The 15,635-nt window shown below is 29.2% G+C and overlaps 1 protein-coding gene across 1 annotated transcript in view; it reads left to right on the top strand.

Annotated features, from left to right (window-relative positions):
- Positions 1 to 15,635, top strand: part of LOC136980173 (E3 ubiquitin-protein ligase HECW2-like) — a 123,846-nt gene that overhangs the window by 52,801 nt on the left and 55,410 nt on the right. Inside the window, exon 8 of the mRNA XM_067276225.1 lies at positions 12,649 to 12,746. Within this exon, the coding sequence (XP_067132326.1) occupies positions 12,649 to 12,746 (98 nt within the window). The remainder of the gene's footprint in view (positions 1 to 12,648; positions 12,747 to 15,635) is intronic.

Raw genomic sequence — 15,635 nt, 5'->3', positions numbered from 1 at the left:
TTTATGTTTATTTTTATATTGTGTAAGTAAGTTCCAACATTCTGAAATATCAATAGAAGAATTAATTTTTTAGGTTTATAAACATTTATTTTCAAATAGATTTAGCTTTAAGATTAAAGAAAATGAATGATTAAATGTGGATCAGGGTTAGCTTTGAATAGCTCAGTATCAAAGCTAATGATTTGTAATTAATTAATTTTATCTTCAAATATTCAAGTAAAACTATTCTACTCTAATTAAGTAACTTAAGTCTTTTATGGTATATTTATATTCTTGGCTAGATTTCAATAGCAGGTTGGAGAAATTTTTTCATAAACAAAGTGGTTTATATTAATACTATTATACTATGGATGTTATTTATATTCGTAATGTGTCACAAAGAAAAACAAGAATCAGAGAGAAAAAATACATTGGTTCTGTGTAGGATACAAACTTACATCTTACTTCAAATGGCAAATAATACAATTATCTAAATTATTGATATATTTATTCTATCTTCTAATGGGATTTGGAAATAGTTACTTTTAAGGATGTAATATGTAATTCAATTACTCTTTTTTTTCCTATCTGGGTATGATTTTTTTCTTCTCAGATTATATATGGCTGTATCACATGCCAATTTGGGTGTTGTTAACATCATCAGTAAATCAGTAAATAAACATATAGTATAATTAAAATTTAAGAATTCCAGCAGAAGACATTATCATAGAAATAGGAACACATGCCCTATGGGATATATTTTTTATGTCTGTCATGTTTTTTTCACTAAGTGGAAATATGGTTTATAAACCAGGATTTCTTCTTAGTTGTTGATGAGCTGATATAATACTTTTCCTGTCACATGGCATTGTCCCAAAAAGTTCATAATTCAGTTGTGCATTATTCAGATGCTGGAAGTTTTTGGTAAATTGCATTATTTTTTATTTGTCATTTATTACTATCTGGAAATATAATCTCTAAAATGTTTCTTACTTTTCCAAGACTTAATTATATTAGATTTTCATCATTTTGTCCTCTCATAGGTGCAGGTGACTCAATTTTATGTCATTTTGAGATTGCTCAAAATGAAAAAAAAAATGTAATGTTAATTTGTGTATAACAGTGATATACTTTATGAAAAAACAAATTAGCATATTTGGTGCTACTTTGTCTTTCAATGGTGTCAGTGAAAGTATTAAAGAATTAAAGAAATTCGGTCAATTTTCTTTGTAAACAATACATAGAAAAATCTTATAAATATTAAATTTTTCTTTGGGTAGTAATGGATTTATTTCTGTCAATTATTCTCATTAAAATCGACTGTATCTTTTACAGCTAATTCAGAATAAAATAAAAGGAAATAGATATTATTGTATTTTTAGTGAGATGAATTCTACATATGGAACATTAGCAGTAGAAAAATAGCATTTAATGGCAAAGCCCAGTTCTGATATTGAATATAATAATTACCTATATAAATTCATAAAATTAAATTTATGTGAGTAAAAAATGCTAAACTTTATGCATAATATTTTATCATTTCTAGTTTCTTGACAATATAGATATTCATAAGTGGAAAATATGGCCATGTTTTTATATCCTTATAAACATGAAGGGATGTAATAAATAATTTTTAAACTGAAATGAAGTATATGTTAAACTTATAACTTTCAGATCTAGTAAAGAAAGATACTTTGAATTTATAGTTATATTGAATCTAATATGTTAAATAATTGTAAAAGTTATTGCCTGTAACTTTTTATACTAATAAAGACATTATTTTGAAGTATAAGAAAAGTGCTAGAATGCAAATAATGTTACATATTTTAATCATTATATAATATCAAAAGGCAGTCACAATGCAATTATATTTGAATGATATGTTATTAAAAGTAAAATAAGCATTTTAATACATTTTTATTTTATGATTTTTGTTTATTTCTGATGAAGTATATAAAATTTTTTGAAACCATTCTAATTTCTAAATTTTTTTTCTCTCATTTGTCCAATATTGATTGCAAGTTTATTCAATTGTTCTAAGGAAGGATTTTGCTGTTAAAAATTAAGAGCACTGCAGTTTAAATTTTATTAAATAATATAAATATTTTTAGAACAACATGTAGTATTCTATCTGATGTCTTATTTAAAAAAAATAAACTCCAACTGCACCAGAAAACTGGAACTGTACATGCAGATAAGAATTACACCTCAATGCAAAATTTCCAGCAAAAATTCAATATTCAAATGTTTTCGGCCACTATTTCATCAGCCCTCATCAGGAAATGTAGAATGGAAAAAATCTGTTCTCTAAATAGAATGTCGTTGGGTTCTATTTTTAAAGTTTCAGGTACGTTCGAATAAAAGCTGTGACGTATATTATGAGTCTAGATAGCATTTCCATGCATTTGGTACATGAATGGCATCCATGTTGATGCAAGCTCCACTCCTGTCTGCCTTGTAGATCTCTACAGCTTCTAACATTTTAATGTTTTGCCGGTTGAAGACCATGTGTATTAGGGTAGCTTGGTCCCAACAGAGGGAAATTCCCGGTTTGCTGGCATAATATGCCAGAGCTATATTAATGTTTCCTATTTGTACGTCATATTTGTGATTCTTTCACCTGGCCTGCAGCGATCTGTACATGGATCCTATATATGTTACTATTCTGTGAGACCTATCGTCCTGTAGTGGGATGCAGTATACTCCTGGTGTTTTAGCGTCCTCAGTGCCATCCTTTGCATTAGACAGAAGGCGGAAAACGTTGGATTTCCTTTTGTACGTTACATGTGTGTTTAAATCTTTTGCAATTCTTCTGTATAAGTGATGAATGCACTGAGGACACTAAAACACCAGGAGTATACTGCATCCCACTACAGGACGATAGGTCTCACAGAATAGTAATGTATATAGGATCCACGTATGGATTGCTGCAGGCCAGGTTAAAGGATCACAAATAGGACGTACATAAAGGAAACATCAATACAGCTCTAGCATGTTATGCCAGCAAACTGGGGATTTCTCTCTGTTGGGACCAAGCTACCCTAATACATAGGGTCTTTGACCAGCAAAACATTAGAACGTTTGAAGCTGTAGAGATCTACAAGGCAGACAGGAGCGGAGCTTGCATCAACGCAGATGCCATTCTTGTACCAAATGCATGGAAATACTATCTAGACTCATAATATACATCACAGCCTTTATTCAAACTAGGGTTTTTCAAACGGGATCCTGATTGTTTTTTTAACCTGGGAAATATCTCAGGAGTTCTCATCCCAGGAAATCCTGCAAATTTCTTAACATAAAATAAGAAGAAAGTGAACTTTTAAGGTTGTGGAAATTTTTTCAATAGAAAGTATAAAGAACTCATAAACTGTCAGAATACATTTGTATTTATTAATTTTAAACCTACTTATTAGATTTTTTAATTTTTCCTCATTATGGCATGTCACAAATAGTCAATAATCAATATGTAGCTTATTTGTGACAAGACACTGAAAATTCTTTACTTGTCAGAACCTGTAATATCTGGAATAATTGTGCTTATGCTGTCTTAATTTTTAACCATGCTCAGTAGCTTCAATAACTGTGTAATGCCAGGATGTGCAAATTGGGCCAGGATCCAAAGAGTACGAAGTCTGCAAGTATGAAGACTTTCTTCATAAACCTGATTATTAAACTGCCAAACAAACAAACTGCCAAATTATTTGGCTGTAAGCTTGATGTTTCTATTAAAGAAGCCCAGGTAGACAAATCAAGAATACTAGAGAGCAAAAGAATTACTGCAACGCATCTCGAAAACAAACTAGAATTCTTGGCTACAGTTGAAAAAAAACATAACATCTGTCTTCTCTTAAATGCATTAAAGATGATTCCACTCACATCAATTGACTCAGAAAGGGCATTCTTGGTAGCATGATTTTTCATTACTAAAATAAAAATCAGATTGAGTGATCAGAGTATTGACCATCTTTGCTTTTTAAAATCTTATAAAAATTTACAGTAATATTTTGTATTATGTTTTATTTAAAAAATAAAAATTACCTTTTAGTTAGAAGTTTGATCTAAGTTAATTTTTTTTTAATTTTTAACTCAATTCAAAACATTTTGTTGTTGTTTCTGCTGTTGTATGCAGTTTCCAGCAAACTTTAATAAATTTTTTCTATTTGTAAAAATTTCTATATAATTCAAAGGTAATTTTTAGTATATATCTTACACTGCATTATTAATATGATTATTTTGGAGGTTGCAGAACATATGAAATTACTTTAAAAAATGAAAAATAATTATATCATTTGATTTCAAGATATTTTGTATATCTTAAAAATAATTAATTATATCCCGTGATCCCGAGAAACAGTGCACTTTTATCCTGGAATCCTGGGACAAGCAAAAGACCGGGAAACAAGGAACCCTAATTCAAACGTATTTGAAACTTTAAAAATAAAACACATCGGCATTTTATTTATAGAACGGTTTTTCCATTCTACATTTCCTGACGAGGGCCGATGAAATAGTGGCCAAAAACGTTTGAATATTGAATTTTTGCTGGAAATTTTGCATTGAGATGTAATTCTTACCTATATGTAAAAAAAATAAAAATTTCTTGTGCTTTATTTTTAAAAGAATTATCTCAAGTATAAGAAACAATCAGTTGTGATCTCTTAATATATTCTTATAAATATGACAAATATATTATTCATGAAATTATTGTATTAAATAATTTCTTGAATACAGCCAATATTTCTTTCAGAAATATTGTTTTAATATAATATACTGTAATCTATTTGAGTTAAGAATAACTAAACGCAGACAAAAATGATGCTATTTAGTTCAGTTATCTGACATAATTTTGAACTGAATACTTAATTCTGAAGTAAGATCCAATGAAAAATAATAATATGAGAAAGTAAGTAGTTTTTAAGTAAAAATTCAATAATAATAAACATTTATAATGAAATAAATATTTTGTCATAAATAGTTTTAATTAATTTTAGTAATATTATATTAACCTTATAAACAATATTTTTGTTTTGATCTGTTGAAATGTATAGTTTAAATTCTTGTTCAATCTGTCAAAAATGATAGTTTGAAAATGTATTGTTTTGAAATATTATGTTTGATACATCAAAAATGTTCAAATTCACTTGGAACAGTGACTTGTGTATGTTAAGAAGCTGGAGCTGTCCTAAAACAGGACAAAAACATTCCTTCATGAAAAATTGAAAAAGTTGGCTATCTGAAAGTAAGCATTTTATAAAGACAATATTGTGATTAATAAATTATAGAGTATGCATACAATTGATGTACATTATAATTAAAATAAAATACAAAATGAAATAAAGTAACAAAACAACATAAATATGTGAACATAAACAAAACAGGGGACACAGTAGACTATAGTCTTATTTGTGTGATACCAATTTAATTATCCACACCCATGAATGTTAGCGTTACATTCTAAGTATCATCTACGAAGCTATACAAGGTTAGTATGATGTATTTGTATTGATTCAAAACTGGATTTTCTTTTCTTTTCTTTTTTTTTTTTTTTTTTTGTTTAAGACAGAGGTGTCCAAACTTTTTTCCGCATGGGCCAGATTGGGATTTAAATATATTTGCGGCAGACCACGTGAATATGTGAATTAAAAAATCTCATTATGACTAAGGAGGCATTGAATTTTATTTTTTACAGTTAATTACAGATACACCAATACTAAACAAATATGGCTAAATTATACATAATTAGAAAATTATTTCATGCAACTTTTAATGGGAATGATGGAACTGTGCCTTTTGCTGAAGAATTTCTTTAAAGTTGGGATTAAAAATGATCTTCTGATAAATTTGTCCTGTACTTTGATTTCAGATACTTCATCCTGGAAAAAGTTTGTTTGCACATATAGGTAGTCCCAAACATAAAAATAAATTTACAAGCAAATTGTTTTAAATTTGGAAACTCTCTTGCATTCAAAAATTTGTAAAAATCAACCAAGTTTCCTTCTTTGTATTTATCCTTGATTTGATCGTTAGCTTGAATATCAATAATTTCCATTTGAAACTGTCTTGAAACATCAGCAATGTTGCAGTCAAATGGATTTTGAAACAGCCGAATTCCTTTGAATTCGTGTCAAGATCAGAAAATTGCTTTTGAAATTATTGTTTTAAATCCGCGATGACTTTTACTGCAAATCTGGTTGGAAATTGTTCATCAGTTTCTGTATTCAATTCTTCGCAGTATGGGAAATGGATAAAATTACATTCATTCATCTGACTTTCGAGCAATATCAGCTTTGCCCTGAATGCTTTGATTTGTGTAAATAAATCACAAATTAAGTTGTTTTTACCTTGGAGCTTTAAGTTCAAGTTATTCACGTGTGTCACAACATCTGCAAAAAAAGCCAACTTCCAGAGCCACTCAGCATTTGACAAAAGTGGTTCAGGGTGATTTTTCTCTGCAAGAAATTAATTTATTTCATTTCTAAGCTTAAAGAACTGCAGTAGCATTTTTCCACAGCTAAGCCATTGAGCTGCAGTATAATATGACAAGTCAACAGTCTCAGATTCAATTTGTTCAAGAAAAGATTGCAACTGGCAATGATTGAGTGCATGTGCTCGAATAAAATTTGACAAAAACAACTGGTTTTAAAAGCAGCTCATGTTTTACACACAGTGCTTGTTGATGGATAATACAGTGCAGAAAAATTGGTGTTGAAGCTACAGCACTTTCACAAGCTTTTCTAATTCGTCCAGCCAAACCGATGTTTGTACCAGACATATTTTTTCCTCCATCAATTGTCACACCTTGGAGTCGATTCCAGTCCAAGTCATACTTTGTCAACGTTTTTTGTACTTCTTTGAAGATATCTTCTCCAGTTGTAGTGCTGTGCATGCTGTTAACGGAGGCTAATTCTTGTGTGACATTAAGTTCATTGCCAACTCCATGAACAAAAACTAAAAGTTGTGAGGTGTCACTAACATCAGTTGATTCATCCATCACGAGAGAATACCGAGTGAAACGCTGTGCTTTACCAGTAATCTGGTGGAGAATATTGTTTCCAATATTGTCAGTTTGATGAGCAACAGTATTATGGGACAGACTGATCATTTTGCAAAGTTGCAACTTTTCTGGGCACAACTCACCAACAGCTTCCATCATACACTCTTTAACGATGTTGCCATCCATAAAGGGTTTTCCTTCTTTCGCCAACGAATAAGCAACTTTGAAGCTAACTAAGATCAATGCTTCATTTTCTGAGTTTGCCTTCCTAAATAAATTTTGCCTAGTACACAAACTACGACACATTGTTTCAAATTTTTCAGTATGCTGCTTGTCCTTAAATTGTGAGTAGGTTGAAGCATGTTTTGTTTCATAATGTCAACATAAATTATATTCCTTCATTACAGCAACAGTGTCATTGCAAATTACACATACAGCTTTGCCATTCTTTGACTGAGATTGCACAAAGAAGTATTTTACTCCCCGTTCTTCATTAAAAATGCGGCACTTGTCATTAACTTTTCTTTCTGTTTTTTTCATGTTTAAACCTTAAAAAAATAATATTAAACTTCAAAATAATTAATTTGTAATACATTAAATATGAATTTACACATACCAATTTCCAAAGGAGTCATGCACAATAGAACAGAAGATGACAGAAGGCAATCCCGAGGTCAACTACAGAGATGCCACATAGAATGCTCTTGATTCTTTCTTTCTCCCCCTTTACTCACCAATACAAAGACAACCCACAGAATTTGTGTATTCATGTACCTTTGCTATTCGCTTTGCCTTTGTACCAATTCGGTAGTTACCTGATAATAGCCCAAAACAATATTTTAATGACTGTAAATTTACATAAAATATATTTTTTCATTTTTAAAAATTAAAAATTCTTTTTTTTTTTATAAAATATGATTTTTGCATTTTTTCAATTTTTGATACACATTTTTGAAAATCAAACGGGTTCATGCAAAAAAATCAGTATTTTTCAAAGCCTTCACGGGCTGGATAAAATTACCTGCCAGGCCATAGTTTGGACACTTCTGGTTTAAGATCAAATTCAAGATTATTGTGATAACCAGCTTTTTCACTGTTGTGATGGGTATAATTCCCACTGCCAAAAATTTGATCTCCACTTCCACACAAACACATCCATGATGCTAGCAGATGAGTTGATCCTAAATAAAATCTGTTTCAGTTTGGAAAGATGTGGAGATTATAATTCTCACTGCCAAAAATTTACCCATTACCCTACTGTGTTGTGTTCCTTGTTTTCTTTATGTTCACACATTTATGTTGTTTTGTGTTATTATAATTCATCATTTGCATCAATTGTATGCATACTCATCTAGCTACAAACTTCTACATCTGACATGAATTGCTCATTCCTCTACTTCAAGTTAATGTTATTTTTATGTCATGTCACTGTACTCCAGATGACTCGTAGTTACCGTTTCTGCCTAGGACGCCACCTACGAGTTATATCGTAGTTTGTTTCCTTGCCATGTTTGTGCAGCTACGATGTAATTCGTAGTATATCAGTGTAAATATGAATAGATAGCTTCAGGGGCAAGAACAAAAAATCAAGTTTGGCTTACATGAACAGAACATTTATTAATTAATGAACAGAAAATATAATCATAAAAAGTTTATTCAAAATCGAAAGCAAAACAATATTTTTATTGTTTGTGATAATTTATAAAACAGAAATATAAATTTAAACGAACAGAAAATATTATAAAATGTTTATTCAAAATCAAAAGCAAAACGATATTTTTATTGTTTGTGATAATTTTTAAAACAATCTTCTACGCAAAGGGCTGGCTTCTCAAGACAGATTGGACAGAAATAACGCGTTTCTCGGCGTTTTTTAGCTTTGGTACAAATTCGACATGGCTTTGTCAGATGTTGTTTTTTCTGAGTAGATGGGATACTCTGTAAATAGTGAAGCTTCTGCAATTTAATTTTTTTTGAAACTGGTTGAATCTCTTCTCCAATCAACGCTTTGACGAATGCTTCTCTAAACTTTATAAGTTTTATTTTAGAAGAAGTTGCTTTTTGAAAGAGTTTGTGCGCATTATGTATATATATTTCTATAATATGTAATGCAACCTTTTTGGGCCATCTAATAGTCTTTCTTAGAGCTGTGTAGTACGATAGCATTTGATCTGATCGTCAATGCCAGACATTCCATGATTATAATCTCGAATTATATTCGGTTTCATCGAACATTTTCCATTGCGATTGAACACCTCTACCATTTCAACAACGTGCATGTTTGAAATGGTAAGGACTTCTCGTTTGTCTTTCCATTTACATACAGTAACAGGACCATTTTGCTGCCAAATAAACTCCCCCATCCTCACCAAAAATTTTGTCAGATTCTGAATCACTTAGATTAGTGTAGTAATCAAGTTGTTTTTTAGTCAGTGGTCTTTTCTTATCCATTTTGGGATATTTATAATTTGATTATAAAAATAAATAGAAAATAACACTCTCAAAAAAGACGTAAATGTGATGTGCTCGCCTCTATATCCGATTTATTACTAATGAATTTAGACGCACATCTCCGATTGGCTGTAGCGAAGTGACAGGACGAATCGTGTCTGTGCACGAATTAACTCGTAGTTTGGCTTTAGCGAAGAGCTTTCTGTTACATAAGCCAACTACGAGATAATTCGTAATACCTTTATTTTAAGAAAAACACATTCTATATGCTATTTGATTATTACTATATACTCTGATTAGAGTTTTTAATAATATAATATAATTAAATTAAGTTGGCGTTAATTATAACAGAATCCTAAAAAGTCACGTGGCAGTCAACGTGTTAATGTTATTTTTATGTCATGTCACTGTACTCCAGAACGTGTTTAAAATCTCAAATATTCAAAAGCTTTTAGAACATGCTATTGACCATTATGATATGAAACTGTAAAAAAATTTAAATGTTTCAAACAATCAAAACAGAACTGTTGGAATGTATTGCCAGCACTTGTATTACATTTTTTTGCATGGATTCTGGTGGGATGCAGTGCTGAAAACCATTAAAATCTTGATTAAAAGTTAGACTCCTTAATCCTTTTCGGCATAAAATGTTTTTCAATTTTTCATGGACTTGTCTAATATGTATAAGTGCTATAGTATTTATTTCTCATCTAATAGAATCAGTTTTATTGTTTTTGTTGAATTTTCATCATCATGTTTTAAAGGATTACAAGTGTACTTGTATTGCTAAAGTTCAGAAAAATGCACACACATTTGTATATTATTTTTATTTAGACTTTACTTGACTTTATAAATTAAAGTAAGTTGGATATTAAAAAATTTTAAAATTTAACTTATTTAGGCAGTACTTATATAATACAGTACTTCAATAAATTATTTGCTGTAACATTTTTTGTGTGAATTTCTGCTGTTGATTTGCTAGCTGTTAAAAAAAAAACAACAAAATATTGGGATATTTCAGCACTGTTTTATTGGGAGATTTCTACATTTGGTTCGGTGCTGCTAAACTTGTGCTTGTTCAAACAAGCACAAGTTTGTAGCACAGAACCTGAAGCAGTAGTCACAAGTATAACAACAATACTAAAGAATGTATCCTAAGTTGCCAAAAGTTTAAATTTATGATTTTGACTTTTGCTTTTTTTAAAGAAAAATGAACAGAAAATTAGAACTGAGGTTTTTCCTCAATAAACAGATTAAGTTTATAATTATCATTAAAGGAATATGTCAAAATCATTTATATGTAGAACTTTTACAGTTCAGTTTATTTCAAGTAATCTGAATTTGTATTTCTTGATTTACATAAAAATGACAAAATATAAGATGTGTGCTGGAAAAAATTTTAGTGTTAAAGTATATTGGAGGACAATACAATAAAAAAAAAAAAATGTTACAATTGTTATTTTCTATTGATTTCAGTTTTGTCTTTGTAAGTGAACATAAGTGAACACAACATATTATACAGAATACTTATATTAGTATTCTGTGTAATATGTTGTGTTTATATGATTTATTACTCATTGCAAATACATTTGAACTTGGTTAATTTGAATTTTTGGGTAATTTCAATTCTACAAATTCCCCTTGAGTTTCCTAATAAATGTAATGTAGAAATCATCTGTTTAATTTGAAGTTTTTTCCTAACTTTTGGATAATTTGAAGCTGGAATATCCTCATATTTCAAAAATTGCAAGAGTTTGGAAATTCAAATCTGGAGTAACTTAATTCACACTGAGCGAATAGCAAAAAGAAAAACAAAAAATCAATGCAAAATTGTATCTGGACTGAAAAAGTGATTGAGAATTTTGAGCAATCGGTTATTTACAAGCAAGAGGGAAATGTCATTGGTAAAAACAAAATACTTTCAACATTGTTTTTAATCACTATTGATCGAATATTTGTTACAAAAAATGAAAGATATGTTGAAAAGAAAACAAGGTTGGGTGAGAAAAACGTTTAAAAAGTACGAATTGCAAGATATCATGCTAATTTTGATGTCTACTCTGTTGTGTGATAATTTTGTAACCAGCTTAAAAACAGCTAGAAACACCTAACAACAGATGGTACTGTGATAAGTGACAAAATTTTTTCGCTAGTGAAAAAATTTTGTTCAACAATTCCAAATTTCTGGGGGATTTGCAAAGTGGTAAAATTTGCTGGAAACGATGTGTTAATCACTCTGTTGCTTTGCTTTTGCCAGTGATTTGCTTTCAGTATGAATTAAGCTTAACAAGAAAATGTGACAACAAAAGTAATTACATTTTATTAGTATTATGTAATAATTATGTTTAATTCAAATTTTGGATAATTCTAATTATTAACTATTTTGCATTCCCTGTGAACTTCGAATTAACCAAGTTAAACTGTAGTAATAATGATAAGATAATATTGGATAAATATATTTGTCTAAAATAGTCCAAATAAATGACTCAGAAATTAAATATTGTTTTTGATATCTTTTAAACAAAATTTGTTCTTAAATCAGAAGGTTTTTAAGTTAATAAAAAAGAGAGACATAATGTATTTATAAATAGCTTTTTAATGTAAATATGAAGCTTATAAAGAATTATTCAAAATTGAACAAAATAAATGAAAAACTATTAGATACTTGTTGTATGTCTGATATTTTATTCATGTTAACATTATATAAAATTTGTATTTTAAATCAGTTTATAATAGCCCGTTAAAATAGCATTAAGTTAACTTATACTTTATCTAACATATTGAAAATTATATAAGAATTTTTTAAGATAAAATATTAATTTAGAAATTTCATATATCAAATATAAATACCAAAGTTTTATATAACAAAAAATAGATTCTGATCAATTATTTTTAAATAAAGATTGGGCTAGTAAATATATTAATATTTGGATAATTTGCTGCTATAAGGTAGGTGTATAGCAAATTAATATTTTACATAAATTATTAGTTTATTTTGATATATAGTTGCTGCTTTATACAAAAATATAATTTAGTGTTTTATAAAGATATTCATAAATTGTTGGTAATTTAATAGTAAGTTCAATTTAACTAACAAATTTTAAAATATAATAATTAATTTATGATTTAATTAAATAAATTAAAATTTGATAAGGAAGTTTTTTGTTAATTTATATTTTATTTAATATCTAAAAATCTTTATTATTCATTTTCTTAATTAGAGTACCTCTTGAATTAAACTTCAGTCTCTCCAGTAAAAATCCTTCTGATCATGTAACAGGACAACTGTTTTTTACTTTTATATTAGAAAATGGTCCAGGTAAATACTGATGTAATATATTTATTATATTTATTCAAAATTTAAACATTTTCTAGTATAAAATAATTATTTTAATTTTAAGATGGAAAAAGAAGGAAATAGTGTAATATAAATTAAATGCTATTGTAGTTATTAGTTGCCATTAAAGTTGATTGATGTGATGAACAGAATAGTTATAAATTTAAAAGAAAAGAAAAACTTAATATCAAAATATTGAAGTAAAACTTATTTCCGAGCAATATTTTCAAATTTTAACCAACTTGGCATCATGGCACTTGCATTCAAATTAGGAACAGTGCATTCTTTTGAATGTTTTAAAATTCAAATTAAAAATTTTTATGATTACATACAATTTTCTAGATATTCAGAAAACTCAGCATAGATTTCATTTTACTTTCCCGGCTGTTATGTATACATAACAAGGGAAAGTATTGGAATCGTGTCAAATTTGACACCGAGTTTTTTGCAAATCTCTACGTTTTGAGACCTCCTGAATCCAAAAAAAGTCAAAAAAATGACAAAAATTTAATGGATTTGTGTTGACATCTATCTATTTTGCTTAATATCTCAGGATGAGATAAAGATTAAGAAACAAAATTTGGCATGGCGGCTTGTATATGAGGGGCACTGCTGCTATTAAATTTTGGTGATGAAAGGTCGAGAGGGTAGTGAGATAGAGGGGTTCATGTATCTCGAGGGGTAGGACTTTGTAAATTTTAATAATGAATTAAATCTTCATTATTAAAGTTTACACTTTTTTATAAAACTCATCCCTACTCTCAAAATTAAGCTTTTTGCCATTTTATAATAATTAAAAATATAAAAAGGTTTTATAACGAAATCTGATAACAGATGGTGCCACACAATTTTAGTTTTTGCTTAATAAAAGTTTTTTTTAAAAATAAAACTCATAACAACTAGGAAAGTTATGCACCTCTCATTGCTGAATGTTTTTACTTTGTATTAATGTAAAATTGTACAGAAGTCAGAACCTTAGGTTAAAGCAAATTTATGCTTTTAACACAACTTCAGCACCTATGTTTCTCACAAATATAAACATTTCCGGTCTCTTCAGAGATCCTCTTCAGGCATTAGAAAAAGAAAGACAAATTATTTCACTGATAAGGAAGATTGGTAGAACATTAACAGCTGAATTTTTGGATGTACCGAGGTTACTACAGATATTTTCAAATAAAGCTTGTATTTGGTTGTTCTGAAATCTGTATTAAAATAGAGATTAATATGTAATAAAATTTCAAAATGACAAATAAGAAAATAATCTAGCAATGAGTTGCTTAACTTTCCCGGCTGTTATGAGTTTTTATTTAAAAAAATAACTTTATATTATTTATGAAATTGGGTGTGGTGCCACCTGTTATGAGATCTTATTATAAAAAACTTTTTATATTTTTAATTACTATAAAATGGCAAAAATCTTAATTTTGAGAGTAGGGATGAGTTTTATAAAAGAGTGTAAATTTTAATAATGAATAAAATCTTCATTAAGTTCTACCCCTCTCGAGATAGAGGGGGGGTCATGTATCTTCCCACCCTCTTGATTTTTCATCACCAAAATTTAATAGCAGCAGTGCCCCTCATACACAAGCCACCATGCCAAATTTTGTTTCTTAATCTTTATTCCATCCTGAGATATTAAGCGAAATAGATGCCAACACACACAAACACACATCCATAAAATTTTTGTAATAATTATTTTGACTTTTTTGGATTCAGGAGGCCTCAAAACATACAGATTTGCAAAAAACTCAGAGAGTCAAATTTGACACAATTCCAAAACTTTCCTTTGTTATACAGGGTGGGCCAACGAAAACGAAACGGCAAGTGTTCGTGTTCGTCCAAGCAAATCTCTCAGACAGGTCGATTTTATTCTCGAGGGGACGTCTTTTGCAATAAAGTTTTTGCGATTCTGAATACAACAGACAACAAAAATTTTAAAAGCTCATTTATTTTGTATTAACTAAACAAACATTTATTTCGAAAAGAAATGTTTGTTTAGTTAATATTCAGATTCGCAAAAACTTTATTGCGTAAGATGTCCCCTCGAGAATAAAATCGACCTGTCCGAGCGATTTGCTTGGACGAACACGAACACTCTGCCGTTTCGTTTTCGTTGGCCCACCCTGTATATACATAACAGCTGGGAAAGTAACACTACATATATCACATTAGTTTCCAACAGCTAATACAGCAATCATTTTTCACTTATGCAAATGCAGAGCCTAACCAATAGTACATTGCAGTTTTCTACTATTATATGTTTTATATAGCAGTATTGTGAATACTATGTTGTTTAAACTATTAATATTTTATTGGAGGTTCTGATTTTGGATCAGAAACATTTACTATAAATCCATGATACAATAAAGTTTTGTTTTAATTTACTGAGGATTTTTGTTGACTGTTTCCCATCTAAACAACAATGAACATCTAACTTTTATTAATATTTTGTCTGTGATTTTTATCAATACTACTTTGTATTGGTCAAAAATTAATTTGACATCATTCCAATCAGTATTATTTTTTAGTATACACATTCTGATAAAAAAAGAGGGGAGAACGATATTATCTGTTGCATGATATGACAACTATCAATTAAATCTTAATCAATAGAATTATTTTTGTCTTGTTGTTTTAGTTTTGTTTTATATATTTATCATTTATTAAAGGGGGGCATGTTCCAGACTGCAGGTGTGTTGGTGACTTTTTTTGCAGAGTGCCTGGTTTGACTTCGGAATGGATAGATTGAGTTATATTATAATGTTTCAAGTTATGGCAAATTCTCAAGAAAATTTATTATCTGAGAAATTAATCAAGACATTACTATTAATTGCGGGAATCGAAACAAATCCCGGTCCTTTTCCTCGTTCC

The sequence above is a fragment of the Centruroides vittatus genome, unplaced genomic scaffold (genome assembly GCF_030686945.1).
Source record: "Centruroides vittatus isolate TY-2023 unplaced genomic scaffold, ASM3068694v2 contig_1159, whole genome shotgun sequence".
Lineage (NCBI taxonomy): Eukaryota > Metazoa > Arthropoda > Arachnida > Scorpiones > Buthidae > Centruroides > Centruroides vittatus.
Note: the sequence above shows the minus strand (reverse complement) of the source record. Positions and strands in the feature narration are given on the sequence as shown.